This window comes from Notechis scutatus, chromosome 6, assembly GCF_049901735.1.
Source record: "Notechis scutatus isolate UNSWTSFEM ecotype Mainland chromosome 6, rNotScu1.2, whole genome shotgun sequence".
NCBI lineage: Eukaryota > Metazoa > Chordata > Lepidosauria > Squamata > Elapidae > Notechis > Notechis scutatus.
The window spans coordinates 14824270-14844362 of record NC_142014.1 but is presented as its reverse complement, the minus strand read 5'-3'; the positions used below and the strand labels follow the sequence as shown (position 1 = coordinate 14844362).

The window sequence follows — 20093 nt, the reverse complement described above, 5'->3', positions numbered from 1 at the left end:
TGTGCAAAAATTAGAGGAACAAGGTATAAAGATGAATTGGTTTTCATATGCGCAAATACATTCAAGGTATGACAAAGATTCTAAAACAGAAGGTTTCTATGATAAACTGACTGATTTAGATAAGATTTTGACAGGTACTGATGAAAAGGTGATTAAAAAACTATGGATATTTATTAGAAATTAAACTAGAAGAAGAACAAGTTAAAGAAACTGATTGCTTGGGGGAAGAATTTTGGATATGGGATTGATCTAGAGAAATGGCAAAAATTGTGGTCTCAAAATTATAAAATGACAATGTCAACAGCATATAAAGAAAATCTGTATAAGATGTTTTACAGGTGGCATTTTCCCCTGACAAGAATAGCAAGAATGTTCAAGAACAAATCTGAAAAATGTTGGAAATGTCATCAGATACCTGGCTCATATTACCATATGTGGTGGACTTGTGTGGATGCCAAAAAATATTGGACTAAAATCCACATGTGCTTAGAAAAAATGACAAAAAAGCATATAGACTTGAAACCAGAGATATTTTTATTGGGAATTTTACCTGAAACATAGTAAAGAATTGAAATATCTGATTGTAAATGTATTAACAGCGGCTAGGATTGTATTTGCCAAAAACTGGAAAAATGAGAAAATACCATCAGAGGCCAGGACCAATCTTAACCCTCCCGAGGACAACCTTGCTTTGGTATGTCCCATCCTGACCTGTCGCAGCCTTACAAGGGAAAATGGGCATTGTTTACCTGAACGCCGGTTTTCCTTGTTAAGCAAGACAGATCAGCCCCACCCTGGCCAAATGACCTTTGGGGGGGGGGGGGTTCCAACAATGTTCTTGTTCTTTTTTTCCCTTTGCTTAGAGCAGGGGTGTCCAACCTTTCACCTTCCCTGGGCCACATTAGAAGATGAAAATTTGGTTTGGGCAGCTCATATAATAAATTATTATAAAATAATTATATTATAAAATTATATAATAAATTATAAATTATTTTTATTATTTATTAAAAATTATTTATTTTTTATTAATTTTCCGGCCAAATTTTGCGGGAGGGGGGAAAGAAAGCTCTCACGCCTACCTCTCCTCCTGCAAATGGCCCAGCTGGATGCGGCAGGACTGGAAGGCGAGGACCGGGAGGCTTGGTGCAGCAGCGGCGGCAGAAGCGGCGGGGCGGGGGCAGAAGCGGTGGCGGCAGAAGCAGCAGCAGCCGCGGCGGGGGCAGAAGCAGCAAAGGCAGCGCCCGCCTTTTCTGTTGCTGCTTGGCGTGGCGCTCGCCTCGCCCGCCTCGCGCCTGCCTCTTCTCCTCCTCGCTGGCTCTTGCCAGAAGGTTGGGGTGGCCACTGGGCCGCATTACGAGGTGACCTGGGCCACATGCGGCCCGCGGGCCGTGGGTTGGACAAGCCTGGCTTAGAGGCAGTTCAGTCTGTCACACGGTCTTCGCAGAACTGGGGAGGCGTAACCCAGAGTGGGCGGAGCTAGGCTAATAAACCTTTTACACAGACTCCGTCCTTAGCAGCTGAATAGGAGTAACACCCATCCTGACCTGTCTTGCCTAACAAGGAAAACTGGCGTTCAGGTAAACAATGCCCATTCTGTCTTAGGCCCAGTATTCTTTAACATCTTCATAAATGATTTAGACAAGAAAATAGAAGGGGAACTCATCAAATCTGCAGATGACATCCAGCCTTGGGGAACAGCTAACGCTTTAGAACAGGGGCCCCAACCGCCGGTCCGCGGACCGGGCAGGCATGGAACAAGCCTTACCGGGCCGCTGGTTGCTGGGCGCCGCCATCTTTTTGGTAAAAAAAGCAATTTTTCGTAATCAAAAAAGATGGCGGCGCCAGCGCTTGGTGAGCTTTTCCGGTGAAAGCCATTTCTACCCAAAAAGCTCACCAGAAGCGCTAGCGCCGCCATTTTTTGACGAAAAATCACTTCGATGACGTCACCGGAAGTGATTTTTCGTCAAAAAGATGGCGGCGCCCAGCTGGCGCCTGGAACCGGGCATGGCGCCAGCTGACGCCGAACCGGGCCGCGGCGTCGAAAGGTTGGGGATCCCTGCTTTAGAAGATAGACTCGAGTTACAGAAGCTCTTGACAAACTTGGCAAAGGAGTTAGTTGCCTTAGCTTTCATTCACAAACACTGTTCAATGCATATTAGGCATCTTTCCTCTAGTTAACAAGAGCCTTTGCCAATGTGATTCCTTCCTGATCTAACAGTTCCCAGCTAGCATGGCCCAGAAAAGGCAAAACAGGCAGTGCTTGCTATCAGTCTAGAAATATACAGAAAGGGAATGGTGTTAGTAATTGGTTTTCTGTAGATTGAAGAAGTCAGGTGTGCTTGAACCACCCAGTATGATCTTAAAATAATAAATATTGTTCATATGGTTGTCATCTTATTGTCCTGCTATAGGCATATCCTAGAATAAAAGCCAACTTTATTATAGACTCTTACCTTTTTATGGCTTTAACTGAATTCTTATGTTATTCAAGAAATCCTGGCCGCTGCAAAGAACTTTTGTTGCTGTGTTTTTCTGACTGCATTATTGGTCGGTACCTTGAAGTAACTATAGTAGCGGAAGAAGAGTTGTTGATAGAAGCTACTGAGAAGTATTCTCAGAGAAAATGTAAAGTCAGTTCTGAATTCCAGATCGCAAAAGCAACAGAGGTTTTGCCACAATTGAAAAGGTACTGCTGATTAAGATTAAATATACTTTAAACAAATGGTTTGCTTTTCTTGAGTAAAAATTGTTTAAGCATGAATGTCATATAATTGTTTGTTTTTAAGGGATTATCTTCATTTCAGAGATTTATTAGAAATATAACTGGTAGGAGTTACTTCAAAGAAATGGAATAAGTCTGTTTCAAATACCTATTTTACGAAATCAGGATTCTCAGGCTGCATTTTGGAAACTTGAATTCTTTTGATGAACCTTTTTTTTATTGTGAGCAGTGAAAAGTTTTTCAGTAAGGATTGTTTCAATGTCCAATATTTGAATTTTAAAGAGGACCATGAGATATATCTGTTTTAAACTTAGCTGCACCTTTTCAATATTTAAAATATATTGCATTCTACTTAGTCTTAGGAAGTACATTTCATCTGTTTAATTGAAACTTTCTTCATAATTGTTTTACAAATCATTCCAACATCTATGTTGTTGAACCAGTAGCAGTATCCATGTGTTTGTATGGTACTGTTCTCATAATTTATATGTGACTTTTTTGTCATGTCTGATTAGTGGCCAGTGAAGTTTCCTTATTGGGGAAATTAACTTCAAAGTTGCTATAATCTCTTTTTCTTTCTAAGACTAAAAAGTCCAAGCGTTTGTGGAAGGTGTTGCAGAAGGAGAGATACATTAGCTTATGGTGGCAAAAAAAGTCTGGTAGTATCTAACTGGCTGACTAACTGCAAAGATTGCTTTATATAATTTGACTGCTACTACTACTTTGATTTTCTAATACCTTAGAAAGTCAAGGAGACAGCTGCCAAGCTTCCTTCCACAGTACAATATTCCAGACAAAATAAGAGAATGTGTGGAAAAGAAATCGGATATATTGATTTTTTATCCAGATCTTGGAGAGGTACGTAAAGATCTCTATCAATTTATATATACAGATGCATGAATCTGGTACAACTGTAATCAAATGTCTTACTCGTAAGATTGACTAAATGTACAATATTATACATCAATGTATCTTTTTTTAAAGATCAGCACGTATATTATGCTATGCCAGCCTTAACTAGACTTGTTCTTGTGCTATGCAGTGCTAGTGACTTAGCTATCAGCCTGCTGTTTTGTTGTTATTGCAAATATTGTAAAATGAATGTTATGTAGGATAGGAATGAATTATACTATGATTTTTGTGAGTTTTTTTGCAATTTTTATGTGGGGGTTTTCTGGGACCTGAACATTATTTCAAGGGCTTCTTAAGGATAAAAAAGCCTGTGAGAGACTGCACTATAGCATATCTTAGCTTTTATTAATTATAGCAAGTAAAACCTTGAAACTTGCTCTGAAAGGATGTCAGCATGCCTTTGCTTTCTTAAAAGCTTCAAGATGATCCCATTGAAGAATGGCAGGGTAGATAAGTCTTTGTTCAGTCTAGCAAAGGAGTTAGGCAAAAAGTTGGAATCGCTAAAATACAGCTTTTTCTGGGCTACAGTGAGGTGGGGGGGAAGGAATTTGTGGCAAAGTGTTAGCTTATGAGAACAGTGGTTTAGAATGGACTCTTATAAGAGAGCCAGTTTGATCTAGTGATTAAGGCACCAGACTAGAAACTGGGAGGCTATGAGTTATTGTCCCATTTTAGGCCCAAAGCCAATTGGGTGATCTTAGGAAGGAAGTAATGGCAAACCACTTACGAAATCTTGTGAAGAAAATGGCTGGGATTTATCAGGCAGTCACCAGAAATCAAAGCTGCCTTAAAGGCACAAAAGATAGTCCCGCTTCTTCCGGTTTGAAGGGCTTCGGCGACGAACAGAAATCCGCGATCGTGCGTGGTTTCTGTCTGGGCTCGCCGTTGGAGCGCCCCGAGCCAGCTGGTTTCGGGGCTAAGCCACCCCATAGAGGTGGTGAAGAGGGGGGAGACCGCCAGCAGGGTCAAGGAGAGCCGCATCTCTCCTCCTCAGCTGGCCATTACTCCCTTTCCCGAAGGCGGTTGCAGCGGTGGTCAGAAATGGCCACTACAAAGAAGAACTCGACCGGAAAAGAATGTGCAGGAGGAAGATAAGAAGTGAAAATTTTGGCTGACCCGGTTAAATTGTAAAAGCAGCAACCAAGGTACCCTGGAATTTAAACTTACAAAAATAACATCGCTCCCAAAGAAGAGTCGGAAGCAGCGAAGGAAAGTGAAAAGGGAAAGGTTTGGCTTTTTTTTTTCTTCTCTCTCCTTCCCTATACTGACAACTAAGAGACTTAAATAAGAAATCAGAAAAATCCGCTTTGACATCAATAGGCAATTAAGCTGAAAATAAAACAAAATGCCAAAGGGATAATAAAGATTTCTGGACATTAAAACCTTTTTTTTTTTCATAAGCAGGAAGAGAGAGAAAAAGAATAGGCAGGATCTGGAAGAGGGAGGAGACTGCCTGGAATTAAAAAGAATCTACAGTAAAACTTCAACAAGACTTCTAAAAGATACATTTTAACTGAAACTTTGCAACTAAATAGTAACCCCAGGAAGAGAAAGTGAAAAAAAAGAGCAAAAAAGAAACAGCTTGTGTATATTTGGATTATTTGGTGATCTTTGGATTTTTGGTTATTATATTTGAATGACTAAAATCAATCGGGTGGTTGTTTAAAATTTTATACAATGGCACCACTTCTGGGTGAATTGAAAATGGAACTTAAAAAGTACAAAGAAGATGCACAAGAAGGGAAGGGTTCTTTTGGCTTCGCTTTTCAATTCTTAGAAATGGAGATTTGGAACTATGAGAAACAACAAGAAACGTCTGCAAAACAAGAAGACTGGGACAAAGAAGAAGCCATCTTTAATGAACAAGTAATTTTATGTGGAGAAGAAAAAGGAAAGGGGGGAAAGAGAATGGAGAATTTAAGACTTAAAAAAACAACCAAAGAAAAGAAAAATAATTTGAAAAACAAGTATAATACTGGAAAGCAACAGAAAAGGGCAATACAGAAGAGAGAAATAGAGAGACAAGGGGGGGGGAAAGGGGAGAGAGAAGAAGAGAGGGAAGAAGGAAAGGAAAAGAAGTTACAAAGGACCAGAGCAAGATATAGAGGAACAGGACCTATTTAGAGATAATGGGTGAAAATCTAACTGAAAAAGGGATTCTGTAAAGGTACATAAGATTGTATTGTTATATTAGTAATAGAAGTAACTTTAGAAAATTGGAAACAACGTATGATTAAAATGAGGGATAAAATAGTTAGTGTAATTTAGTGAAATGTTTGTGAATAAAATAAGTGAAATAAAATAAATGGGAAAATTGAATTAGGAAGGAACGGGAACATTTTAATTAGTTAATGTTTTATAAAATATAAGTGAAGGGAGGGGAATTAACTATGGAAAGCTTATAATTGTTCCCATAGAAGTATGATATTTAATTGATAAGTAATGTTAAAGATGTTAAGACTTCAATGAATATTAATATTAATGATAGAATTGACTTGGAAAGGAATGTTGTTTTAATTATATACATTTATAATTTTTTTCTTTTTTTAAGAATACAGTGTGTATTTTAAGAATGTACCAAGCATAATCCGAATGGAAGTTATGTATTATATTGAATGTTACAACTTTAGGGAAAAGATATAAAGGCGTCTTACTCCAATCAGTAACTACAGGAGAAATTTTGTTTAATGAGAAAAGATAATAGACAATTGAAACAGGACAGACAAAAAATATAAATACAATGATTTGAATTGAGATGAGATAATTAAAATAAAATTGAAAAAATTAAAAGAGGGGAGAAGCTATGCAGAAAATGTAAAATAGTAATAAAATATGGAATAGAATATAAAAATGAGCATGAACATGAATTTGTGCCTGTACGAAGAAATGTAACCTGGGATTACGCTACTTTCAAAAAAGATGTTTTATTTGTATTTTTTTTCTCTTTGTGAAAACTCAAATAAAATTTACAAAAAAAAAAAAAAAGATAGTCCCGCTTGATTTAAACAAAAACATTGTTAATTAGGAAATAATATACATCTGTACTTATGTGGGCTTATTTATTTTTAACTAGCATTCTGACACTATTTAATCACACTCAGCATCTTATATAATGTAATAAAAGTTAAAACATCAATTGTATAATTAAAAGGTAGCAATAACATCATAAACACTGTTCCTGGGTGCTATTAGAAATTTTGGGATACAACTCCCAATAGCCCTTCTTAGTAAAACTGCTGGTCAAAAACAGGGGTTAGATTCAAATTTTGTAACAACCGGTTCTGTGGGCATGGCCATATGACTGAGTAGGTGTGGCTTTTTTTGCAGCAAACCCCCCCCCCCGTTTTTTGGGCCTCGGGAGCCTCCGGGGGGGCAAAAAATGGAGCATGTGGGGGCAAGAGCACCCCCCCATACTCCATTTTGGGGCCTTCTGGGCCTCAGGGGAGCCTCTGGTGGGGAGGTTTGCTCCCAGAAGGCTTCCCTGGGGTTCAGGAAGGAAAAAAAACAGAGCATGGGGGGCATGCAGTACCCCCCTGTGCTCCGTTTTGGGGCCCGGGCCTTCTGGGCTTCAGGGAAGCCTCCTGGGCAAAGCAGTAAGTAAGAGAGGGGAATCCCGGCACAGCTGATCATAGGAACAGCTGATTGTCGGGAGGAGGAAAATACCTTAAGGAGTGACTGGTCGGGGAAGAACGCAGTCAGCAATGTGGGGCATCCGCGCAATGTTGCACATACGGTATAAGGATTGACTGGACGGGGAGGGAAGGGGTGGGTGGAGATGGGAGGGGCCAGCCAGGGGCATGATTTGCCAGTTCTCCAAACTGCGCATAATCATAACAACCAGCTCTATAGAACCAGTCTGAACCGGTAGAATCCCACCCCTGGTCAAAGATGGTGGATCATGTAAACCAGAATTCTAGAGGGAGACAACTTTTAAAAAAAACTTCTAGAAATAATTGCATGATTACTATGGAAGTAGAGAAATGATTTTAATATTGTTTCTACCTTCCCTTAGAGAAATTAATAGAAGAGACTTAACTGCCTTGGCATTCATTGGTTTTAAAGAGATACCATAAAAAATGATTTGGAATATTCATTTCTCCTCTTACTGATTATTTTCTTTTCCTTGGCTTGTAAAAACTTAAAGCTGAAAGATGTTCACACAATTTGCAGATGCAAAATACATGGTACCTTTCTTAAAAGTAGGATTTTACTTCACTGAATTTGCATTTCCATGTTTTTCATTGGAGGTTTATAGGATCTAGAGTAGGCATGTGGAATCTCTACTGTCCAAATGTTTCTGAGATGCCCTTCCCCAGAGCCCAAAGCAGCTTCACAAATTCTGAGGAGTGCAGATCTGATAGGCCACAGGTTGTTCCTCATGATTTACAGCTCCTGTAATTTAAATGTTCTCAACTCTTTTTATGTTTCAGGGTTTAACTTTTCTTAATTATAAGACAAACTTTTCTACTCTTTTGTGGCTTGAAGAAATGAATTCAGAGGCAGAACTGAAGGAGTTTACCATGTGTGGGGTCACTTTGAAAAAAAATGGAAATTTCCTAGTACTTGAAGTGCCAGGGATCATAGAGGGCCGCCCTTCATTATTCCTTGGTAGGTTCTTTCTATAATTTTATATAAAAAGCAATAAACTGCAGTCCTCAAACCTCTTTTCTGCCTCTCTGAAGCATAGCTAGAAGTCTATGACTTGGATCATATAAAAAGTATATTTAGCTTTTTCCCCAAGAGTGTTATACTTGCTTTTTAAAGAATTTTAATTTATAATGTCAACTATTGCCCTTTTGGGGCCTTCAGAAAAATATTGAGAAAGAGAAGCTTAATAATTTTTTTGCCTTTATATAGTGATATGGTTGGATTTTCTAATTCTGTTCCCTGTGCAATTACATTATTACATTTGGTACAAAGAGAAATAATTTGACATATACACTTTAAATTAGGTGACAAAGTGATACTGAAGACTCAAGACTATTTAGAGGAGGCGATCCACTTTGCTGCATATATTGCTGAGGTAAGTTAATTAGTTCTTTTTGGCTTATTTTCTGTACATTTATATCTTAATAATGTAGCTAAGCCATATTTATTTAAAAGTAACTCTTGTATTATTAAGAAGTAGTTCCATGTTAGTTGATATATAATTGTATCCTGCAATTTGGGGGCGGGTTTAAACTCCAAATTTACTACATTTAAACTTTAATTTAATTTATATGGTCTCATACCAGATTCCTACATATGTTCAGTTCCTGCAGTTTTGGAAACTTCAGTTAGTAAAATAAAACAATACGTCAAGTAGTTTGTGTAGGGACATAAAATTTAATTCTTGATGTTTTCTTAAGAGTTTTTAAGTATGGTATACAGTGAAATACCGTATATACTCGAGTATAAGTCGACCCGAATATAAGCCGAGGCACCTAATTTTACACAAAAAAACTGGGAAAACTTATTGACTCGAGTATAAGCTGAGGGTGGGAAATGCAGCAGCTACTGGTAAATTGCAAAAATAAAAATAGTTAATTTGGGAAACGATCTCACTATCATGAAAGGTTTAATTGATTCATTAACCCAAAAGAAGAAGATGATGATGACAGCGGGAGGCAGGAGTCACTCTCTTCCCCTCCCTCGGAGGCCCCCTGAGTCAGGAGTCACTACCGCCGGCGCGCCCCAGTCCCGTCGCCTCGGGAAGGAAAGGCAAAAAGGAAGAGCCGCGGCAGCGCTTTGCAACAGCAGCAGCGGCACCGGAGGCTCAGGCTCAGCGGCTCCTGGTTTTGCCCCACCCTTCCCAAGGCAACGCTGGGACCAGAGCCGCACTGGCGGCAGCAACTCCTGACAGCCCCAGCCGGACACCTGAGCGGAGATGTAGGGAGAAGGCAAAAGCGACGGAAGATCCTTCAGGGGAAACTGAGGGGAGACTCACCCTTGGTCCAGATGAGCCCCCTTCCCGCCCCTAAGGAAGCAGAGGCAGCCAGCAAGGGCAGGCAAGCCCCACTTCACAGACTCCGTCCGTCCTCGCTCCCACCCACCCACCCACCCAAAGCCACGAAGTCCCCCAATCGCGCAGCCCAGAATTGCCCTCCCCTCAGGGGGCAGCAACGATGCCCGGTTTTTCCCGAGACAAGAAGCTCCGCTGTGCAATGAAAGCGCCCTGGCTCTAGGCTCGCGGGCTCAGAAAACAACGCGAGCTGAGGTCGCTTCGGCTCCGCTCGGCTTCTCCAACATCCGGCACCGCCCTGTTCTATGTGCCAGGCCCGGCAAGTCCGAGCAGCCAGCGCGTGAAGCAGGATGGCGCCGGACATCGTTGGCTGCCTCTTTCGCAGCACGGAGGCCTCCCCGGCTGGCCAGCTGCTCTCCTCCTTCTCTGCCTGGGAGGCTTCTTGTGCTGCAAAAGAGGCGGCTAATGATCCCGGCTCCGCTCGGCTTCTCCAACGTCCAGCACCGCCCTGTTCTATGTGCCGGGCCCGGCAAGTCCGAGCAGCCAGCGCGTGGAGCAGGACGGCGCCGGACATCGTTGGCTGCCTCTTTCGCAGCACGGGAGGCCTCCCGGCTGGCCAGCTGCTCTCCTCCTTCTCTGCCTGTTTGTTCTGTGTGGCCGAGGAGGAGGAGACCGGCCGGCTGGTTGGGGAGGCTTTCTGCGCCGAGGAGGCGGCTGCTGGTGTCCGGCTTTGCTCCGTTTCTCCGATGGTCCGGCGCGCCCTGTTCTTTACTTGGGCAGCCGGGCGCCCGCAGCGGCGCCAAGGCGGCAACAGGCAGTTCCGCCCGGGCTCCGCTCAGGTGTCCGGCTGGGGCTGTTGGGAGTTGCTGCCGCCGGTGCGGCCCCAGTCCCGCGCGCCTCGGGAAGGGAAAGGCAAAAGGCGCAGAAAACCTCCCCCAACCAGCCGGCCGGTCTCCTCCTCCTCGGTCACACAGAACAAACAGGCAGAGAAGGAGGAGAGCAGCTGGCCAGCCGGGGAGGCCTCCCGTGCTGCGAAAGAGGCAGCCAACGATGTCCGGCACTGTCCTGCTCCATGCGCTGGCTGCTCGGACTTGCCGGGCCCGGCACATAGAACAGGGTGATGCCGGATGTTGGAGAAGCCGAGCAGAGCCGAAGCGACCTCAGCTCACGTTGTTTTCTGAGCCCGCGAGCCTAGAGCCAGGGCGCTTTCATTGGACGGCGGAGCTTCTTGTCTCGGGAAAAACCGGGCATCGTTGCTGCCCCCTGAGGGAGGGCAATTCTGGGCTGCGCGATTGGGGGACTTCGTGGCTTTGGGTGGGTGGGTGGGTGGGAGCGAGGACGGACGGAGTCTGTGAAGTGGGGCTTGCCTGCCCTTGCTGGCTGCCTCTGCTTCCTTAGGGGGGGGAAGGGGCTCATCTGGACCAAGGGTGAGTCTCCCCTCAGTTTCCCCTGAAGGATCTTCCGTCGATTTTGCCTTCTCCCTACATCTTCCCTCTGTTAAAATCCCCCCCACACACACACACACACTTATTTTCGGGCGGATAGATTTCGTGTCTGAGCATTCTCACATGACGGTGGGTCTTTCCCCCAAAAAAACAGTTAAAAAAAAAAAAATATATCCTCATGCAAGAACTTTTCTGCTTCCGATTACCCCCATGCTTAAAAGTTGCAAAGGAAACACGGAAGCAGGGAAGCGCCTGCCCAGCTCCGGAGCTCCACACCTTTTTTTTTTCAGTATACTCGAGTATAAGCTGAGGGGGAAAAAATGGGCTGAAAAACTCGGCTTATACTCGAGTATATACGGTAATTAGCTTCTTCTGTTTATATAGATTCATGGTGAAGATGTTACCCTGAAAGTCAACTCAGATTTTGAGCAAGCGTATAATTTTGAACCTATGAATGTGGAATTTATTCATAGCAGGTACTATTTTGAATACTTGCATCTCATTTGATTGTGAAGCATGCTATGTATGTTCTTGCCAGTTCAGGAAACTGCATCCTGGTTTTCTCAAGCACTCAAAATGGGTAAAAAATAATAATGTTCACATTGGCAAAGGTTGAGTCTTAAAGATTACTTTGCAGCCCATGACAGAAGACCATGATGGCTTTTGTTTGAAGGTTGCTCTTAATTATCATTATACAAACCCTGACAGCATTTTAAAAAAAAAACATTTTGAGAATGGTCAGAGAGACTTCTCTGGATGTTTGCTAATATTCATAAGAATAAATTTGATAATAAATAATTAACAAATGCATAAAAGATTAGAGCCAGGTTGGTTAGTGATTAAGGCACCAAACTAGAAACCAGAAGCCTGTTAATTCTAGTCCCATCTTAGGCACAAAGCCAGCTGGGGCCAGTCACACTAGTTCAGCCCAGCGCCTCTTTCTCTATCACTCTTTGTGTTCTTCATGTGATTACTAATTCCAGTCATTCTTGTTCCCAGGCACACATATGGAGCACATCGGGTATTTGTATATATATATATGTATATATGTGTGTGTGTATATATATAAATATATATGTATGTATGTATGTATGTATGTATGTATGGCCTTCAGCTTTGTTCGGGTATTTTCCCACGTCATTATAGTTGTGCTTTTAAAGTTGTAGCAACGTTTCAGCAGAATCTCATCTGCCATCATCAGGCTTCTGTATTGTGTCCGTCTGTGAGATACCCGAAAATACCCGAACAAAGCTGAAGGCCACAGACGGACACAATACAGAAGCCTGATGATGGCAGATGAGATTCTGCTGAAACGTTGCTACAACTTTAAAAGAACTACAATGACGTGGGAAAATACCCGAACCAAGCCGAACACCATACATGTAAGTACCCGCGAAAACTTAAGAAAACATATATATATATATATATACACACACACGCATACATACATATACATACACACACACACACATACACATATATATGTATGTATGTATGGTATTCAGCTTTGTTCGGGTATTTTCCCACGTCATTATAGTTGTGCTTTTAAAGTTGTAGCAACATTTCGGCAGAATCTCAATTGCCACCATCAGGCTTCTGTATTGTGTTCGTCTGTGAGATACAATACAGAAGCCTGATGATGGCAGATGAGATTCTGCCGAAACGTTGCTACAACTTTAAAAGCACAACTATAATGACGTGGGAAAATACCCGAACAAAGCTGAATACCATACATGTAAGTACCCGCGAAAACTTAAGAAAACATATATACATACATATATCTATCTATCTATCTATCTATCTATCTTTGGTTATATACATATATATACATACACACACACACACACACACACACACATATATGTGTGTGTGTGTGTGTGTGTTTTCTTAAAACCCTAGCCACTATAGAAAACCCCAGCCACAGAATTATCAGAAAAGCAATAGAGATTGAAAAAAGACCTGAAAGCATGAATAGAAGAGATGATTCCACCTGACTGTCAATTATTTGGAAGCCTGCCTCACAAACAAAAAAATCTCCACACCACTAGCCAGGCAAACACCTGGGCACAAACAGATCCCCCCGATACCTCCAGCTCAAACACACCCCAACCAGGCACCCAGATGAAACCTAGCTTCCTAACAAATGATAGCTGTCCATTTACTTGGAGCCAAGCTGCACTAAAAGCCTCCAATACAGGAACACAATGTTGCCAGCCAATCAAGACACAAAAAAAAAGCCACAAAACAGACAAGATATTAGAAACACCAATCAAGCAGAACACAGCTAACTCCAAGACCAATAAACACAGACCAAGACTCCCAACCAATCAGGATGAAGAAAAAACCATTCTGGCACAGCAGTAGGCTAGCACCAAATTTAAAACTGAAACAACTGTAAAAGTCTGACTCGCAGACGAACACAATACTGAAGCCTGATGATGGCAGATGAGATTCTGCCGAAACGTTGCTACAACTTTAAAAGCACAACTACAATGACGTGGGAAAATACCCGAACAAAGCATCATCACAAAATCTCCAGAATCGTAAAGCCCACAAACTTAAAATTTGGCACATATGTTCTTTTAGGTGCTCACTAAGAAAGGGTTTTTCAAAATGACCATCAGAGCATTAGTATTTTGTATATTATTATTAACACGCTCTGATGCTAAGGAGTTCTACTCCTCCCCACCTGAAAAGAAATATCTTCCAAATGCAAAACACAAGCAGAGGAGAGGAGTTTCAGTTTCACTACACCAAGCAGCTTTAGTACAGAACAGTTGAGCTAAGGCACGCCCAGGCTCCTTGCTGTCTCCTTGCTCACACAGCAAATACTGTTTCAGTTTTCAAACAGCCCCTAACTCTCTCACACACTGACAGGACATTAGCCTGATGGATACTGGTAGGCAGAGGCACAATATTTTCCTCCCCAAAAACTAAGCCCGATCACATAGTTTTGTAGTGAAGCACAGGTATAGAGCTAGTTTTTAAATAACTCTCTTTTCTATTATGATTGTAAAAACTGCACTGATTCCTGCTCAGGTTACAGTCATAACTCTAAAAACACAAACACAGAATGTTTCCGCCTCCAATAGTAATTAAATGTGGCATTTGGTGAATTTCCAGCTTTTGTTTAAGATAAGTCTTTATAATTCCATAGGAGCAAAAGGACAAGTCCACTTAGGCATTATGATGACAGATGAGGATTCTAGGTCTTCTGTTTGTAATAGTAACAATGATTGCCAGATGTTTTATTAATATGCAGAATCGAGAAACACAAACTGCTTAAATATCCATAGCTTTTTAACAGTGGTACTCAAAGCATGTGAATTTGGACACACTTTCAGTAATGTCACAAGAGTATTGTATTTGCAGCAAAGTTGAAGAAGTGCTGTCTTTTAGACACCTTTACATCAAACAGATGCAATATTGTAACAATCAGAGTCTTTGTTGCCATTTCACAGCTTTTGTTCCTTAATTACAACTGTTTTGTTAATTTATTTTTAATATAAGACTCCAAATACTTCATATAACTTTTTGAGTACTAATATGGATCTTTTGGTACCAATTCTAATAATGAGCCATTTGCAAGCATTTTTTAAGATAACAACATTCCTCCATCCACCCAAATTTACGGAAATGATGAATAATGGTGTTTTGGATAGGTGGTATGTTTTGCAACTGCTAAGCCAAGAAATCCAAGCAAACACTTAATGGATTTAAGCATGTTTTCCTACTAACATACATAACAGCAGTCATAAGCATAATATATTGGTCAGGTTTACTGTTTTAATCTCTTGAAATAATGTTTTAGCCTTTTTTCTGAACTTTTCACAGGATAACAACCAGGAGATGCCATCATGCATTAGAACAAGCCATCCATTTAGGAGCAGAGGGTATATGTCTTACCTACTTGTTTATTTTTACCAAAACTGTAATAATCTAGATTTTTTTTCATTGTGACTATTTCAGTAGACATGGTACATTGAGGTAGTGTGTTATTGTTGGACCTTACAAATAAACATTTTAGCATCTTCTACAATTATAGCTTCTATTAACTTCTTATTTTTCCTTCTTTTTTGCTCTTTATTTCAAAGTTTTGTTTCCTGACGTTCTTACTATGCAATCACCACAAATCATTAAGCAGCAGCATGAGTCAGAATATTCTTACAGCATTCCAAAACAAAGTGTTACGCAAGAATCTAAAGTAAGCTCCTACCCCTAATCTACCCCTCCATTAATTTATTTATTGCTGTGGTCTTTAATCAGCTTGCTTGTAAAAAAAATGTGAAATGTGTTCATTTGCCATTGTAGCTAACATGTTATTCAACTATATTTTATTAGTCTTGCATGTTGCTTCAATCCTAATTACTCAGAGCAGATTTACCTTATCTTGTAATAAAATTAGCCATGCACAATATATAATAATAATATTAACAACAATAAACTGAGCAACAGGTACATACTCCCTTCCAAGATAAGATAGGTCAGTATCTTTATCTGGAAGACAGTCTGATCTCTGGAGGAATGCTATTCCAGAGAAAAGGGCAGTAGCAGAAAAGATTGACCTCCAAGATGACATTTGCCAGGGGCTAGTGCTCAGAGAGAAATTTCTGTTCTAGATTTAATGGGTGGACAGCATGTCCCTAAGATAAGGGAGTACTGAAGATATCCACATATTGAGATTAATTTATATATGTATCCAATTTATTTGCCCCCTGTCTTAACTCTGGTAGGCTTAACAATATTAAAAAATAAAATTATATAAATAAAATATTACAAAATTATAAAAATACAGAATAGAATAGCTAAAAGATGGGAAGAGAGGGAGTAGGATAAATGGAGTGGGATCTGATATTAATCTACCAACCACACCCAACATGAAACCCTTCCTTTGGAGCCCCAAACCGGCCAGTAGACTTAGATCTTTAGGCTCTTGCAGAAGGTCGGGAGGTTTGGAGTGGACTTCAGTCGGGGGGGGTGTTGTGGCCTTCCTGGCAGCAGACTCAGACAGTGAGGAGGATGGGGAGAAACTTGGGTCAGTCCTGGAGTCTGGGGAAGGCTCTGATGGGTGCTCTGCGTCGGAGGCAGAGATAGGGCAAGGGCCATCCAACATTTCCCAGCTGCCTATGGAGTCGGAGATAAGTGGAGAAGAAGAATAGCTGGAGCCTGTTCCAGATGTGTGTATGCACAGAACTGTCAGGAGAGGGGTAACAAGGAACAGGAACAAGAACAGCCAACTCGGAAGGAAAGGCACACATGGATGCTGAATGGCCCCTCCCTGGGGAATAAATAGAAGCAAAAGAGGTGTGGTGGTTGCAGGAGACACTTAGTTCATATTTCTTTTGGAAGATTTGCTTCTCAGAGTTCATGCCTCACAGAGACTCCTTGCCAGGTATTTAATGTGCAGCTTTGCGACTGGAAGCTCTCAGCTTGGCAAGTATCCAAGGACTGATAAGATCTGTTCTTGCAATTAACCCTGGGGACGATTATTGCCGGGTCTTTTCTGTGTGTGAATGCCATGAACTCACAGTAACTAAATAAAGAGAGGATTTTCGGGACAAGGAGAGTCTGTTTCTTGGTTCTGCTAAGCCTGGGTCAGAACAGGGGGGATGTTCCAAAGGCCAAGTGCAATGGTAGAGAAGGCTGTTCTAGACCCTGCCAGCCAGAATACCCTGTCTGATGGGGTCTGCAGCATGCCCCCTCTGCCAGCATGGGTGGGGCAGGCCAATCTCAGTGGGATGAAACAGTTCCTTAAGTTAGCAGTCCCCAACCTTTGTGGCTTGGTGGCCCAGTTCTGGGGGAGAGGGGAACCAGGCCACACAAGCAACAGGCCACTGTGCATGCACGCAGCTTAACTGATGCAAGTGGCGGACTGGCGGGCACGTGCATGCATAGTCCAGTCATGAGCTGGGGGTTGGGGCCCCCTGCCTTAAGTAGCTTGGACCTATGCCATGTTGGGCTTTAAAAGTGATTATCAACACTTTGAATTGCACCCAGAAGCAAACAGGCATCCAGTGCAGCTCCTGGGCCACATGGGCCACCATTGGGGTCCAAAGAACTGCTCGCTCCCCTGCACTCTGCAGCAGCTGTAGCTTCCAAATGCTCTTCAAGGGTAGCCCCTGGTAGAGCTCATTGCAACAGTCCAACTGTGAGATGATTAGGGAGAAGCTGTAATAGGCACACAACCCGAAGTTTTAAAGGTGGTGGCCAGCTTTTAAATTGTACCTTGCAATCTGCTGGTAATCGGTATTTAGCAGTAGCAGAAAAGTTAGGACCTTTTTTGAAGAGTAGAATCTTAAATACTTAATAATTCCTAAGTAAAACCTTAGGAGCGCATATGTCTTGACAAGCAATAGCATCTGATTTAGTTTCTCTAGGCTTGGAAGCAGTGGCATCAATAACAAACCTCAATGATGTCAGAATGATTACATGTGGCCTACAGTATTTTCATATGAACGCTGTATTTATGTACATTAACAATGATAAGTTTTTTAGTAACTTTTTTAGAATCTGCTTGTGAATATTTTAAGTTACATTAAAATTGTCACTTTATTAAAGTGGATTGAATGAAACGTTACAAATGTTGATTTTCGTGTTTTGCTGCTTTCAGGAAGAAAGGATAAAAATGGAAAAAGGAATGCCAAAAAATGAAAAAGCAGTTGTTGTTTCTGATACTGATACTACAGCCACACAAAGAAGTTGGTATCATTTTGTTGGGATAATATAAAGTGGTTTAGAGGAAGGTGCATTTTAAATGCCTTGTTGATTTTTGCTGTATCAAAGGGCAAATAATGTATACTTGATTGTTACTTATTTAAATGGATAGGTACCATATTTTTTGGTGTATAAGATGCACTCCCCCACCCCCCCCCCAAAAAAAGTGGATAGAAATGTCTGTGCATCTTATACAGGAACGTTGCTGAAGCACTGCCCACCTGCTGGCCTCCCAGCCATTTGCCTCCTTGCAGCAAACAGCAAGCAGCCTGGTCAGCTTCAGCACAGCCTGATTAGCACTGTGCTGCTAGCAAACAGCTGATTGTTGGTTGGATTGGGCTCCATATCCCATTTTTTGCCTCTGCGCGTTCCGGGCAGCGGGGATCAGAACCTCCGCGCACCCCATTTTCAGAACATTCCGGGCAGCAGGGATCAGAAAATGGGGCGTGCGGAAGCCAAAAACGGCACGCAGAGGCCAAAAATGGGGTGCAGATGGCAATCCCTGCTGATCGTCAGGAAGCCAATCCATCCAACAGTTAGCTGCTTGTGCTATTTAGGCTGTGCTGAAGCTGACCAGGCTGTTTGCTGTTTGCTACAAGGAGGCAAATTGAGGGGAGGCAGAGGCAGATTTTTTTTTCCCTCCCCAAAAGAGCTTATACTCTTATACTCTGAAAAATACAGTATTTTGAAGGTTATTATAATTTTGGAGACATTTCCACATACTAGTTTGTTGTTTTTTTTTAATTCTGTGCACCATAATAAGATGTTCATTAAATTATATACTTTTGGATATAGTTAATAGAATTCCAACTTGGAATACACAACACTGTGACTTTTTCAATCCTCTGCTGAATGAGCATCAGAAACTTGCAGTTAAAAGGATTCTTAGTGGTGAATGTCGTCCAACTCCTTATATCCTATTTGGGCCACCAGGAACTGGCAAAACTGTCACAATTATTGAAGCAATTTTGCAGGTAACAGTGAATTGTAACTGGTTCTTGTCTCTGCTATTTTTAATTAATGTTAACTCTTCGTTAAAACATTACTTACCTGTGTTGTTTGGGAATACATTTAGTGAATGAATTACTTGTTGCTGTGGAAGATAGGAATTGCCAATGGATTTTTCTCATCTGCAAATAACAGAGTTTTAATATGCGTGAGAATGCTTTGAAAATAACAAGACCCTTTCTGTCTACATTAAAATAACATGAGAATAATTAATGTGGCTTTGAATGCTACTTTGGTATATACTTGGAAAAGGATGCTACAGGAAATTGTAACTTTTTTTTTTAAAGCAAATTTTATTAATTTCAAAGACAAACAAATCATCATCAACCATTACATATTTGAACCTTTTTCCATTATAAATTTTACAAGTCAGATAAAACCTTATTTTATACAATACAATTCTATTTTAAGCCATTTCCATATGAGCATAAAAATACCTCTTATCCAATTTCTCTTTACTTCTCTTTACTCTTATTCAATTTCACTATTATTATTTCATCTATTTCTTTCTGACTTGATTACCATTATTCTCATTCTGTATTTCTACAAGGTTTTATTAATACTCTCAAAAACATAAACACACAACAAACAAACATATAAAAAATCTTTTAGGAAAGTAACTTGGCCCCAGGTACCTCTTTATATGGGCTTCAATTATATTCATGCTCATCTTACATATCATTACCTATTTTATTTACCATTCTATATCTTCTATATAAACTTCTCCACACATTTCACTCTTCATAATTCTATCTTATTTAATCCATCTTAATTTAAATCATTATATTTGTATCTTTTGCCCATTCTTTATTATCCCTCTATCTCATTCCTTATAATGAAAAAAAAAAGAATTTCTCCTGAAATCACTAATCAGAGTATGATGCCTTTCTATCCTCCCCCTAAATTAATTAGATTAACATTTAAAATAACACCTAATACCCAATCTGATTCTGCTTGGTACATTCTATCTACTAAATTTTTTTTTAATAACAATAAAAACAGAGTAATAAATCCAAAATGATTAAATACATAGTTAAATAATAAATCTAAATATTAAATCTTATAACATTCCCATTGCCTTTCCTTTTAATATTTTATTAAATTTTAAAATCAATCATTATTAAACATTTCAACATTTTAATTTCTTATTAACTCTTAAGCCATTCTAATTTTCTATTTCTAATACAGATGTTACAATACCATCTTATGTACCTTGCAAAATCTTTTTTAAGGAAATTGTACTTTACCCTTTGTCCCTAAAAAAAATTCTTCTTTTCCCATCTAATTTCAAAACTTTGTGGCTTTTCTCCGCCTTTCCTCTTTCTTTCTTCCCCCACCAAATCTTCCTACC

The 20093-nt window shown here is 40.7% G+C and overlaps 1 protein-coding gene across 1 annotated transcript in view; it reads left to right on the top strand.

The window, feature by feature from the left end:
• The window catches only part of MOV10L1 (Mov10 like RNA helicase 1), a 62981-nt gene that overhangs the window by 27368 nt on the left and 15520 nt on the right, over positions 1-20093 (top strand). Inside the window, exons 9-17 of the mRNA XM_087969419.1 lie at positions 2492-2686; positions 3466-3580; positions 8065-8242; positions 8587-8657; positions 11405-11496; positions 14855-14913; positions 15115-15224; positions 17631-17718; positions 18530-18708. Coding sequence (XP_087825545.1) covers positions 2492-2686; positions 3466-3580; positions 8065-8242; positions 8587-8657; positions 11405-11496; positions 14855-14913; positions 15115-15224; positions 17631-17718; positions 18530-18708 — 1087 coding nt within the window. The remainder of the gene's footprint in view (positions 1-2491; positions 2687-3465; positions 3581-8064; positions 8243-8586; positions 8658-11404; positions 11497-14854; positions 14914-15114; positions 15225-17630; positions 17719-18529; positions 18709-20093) is intronic.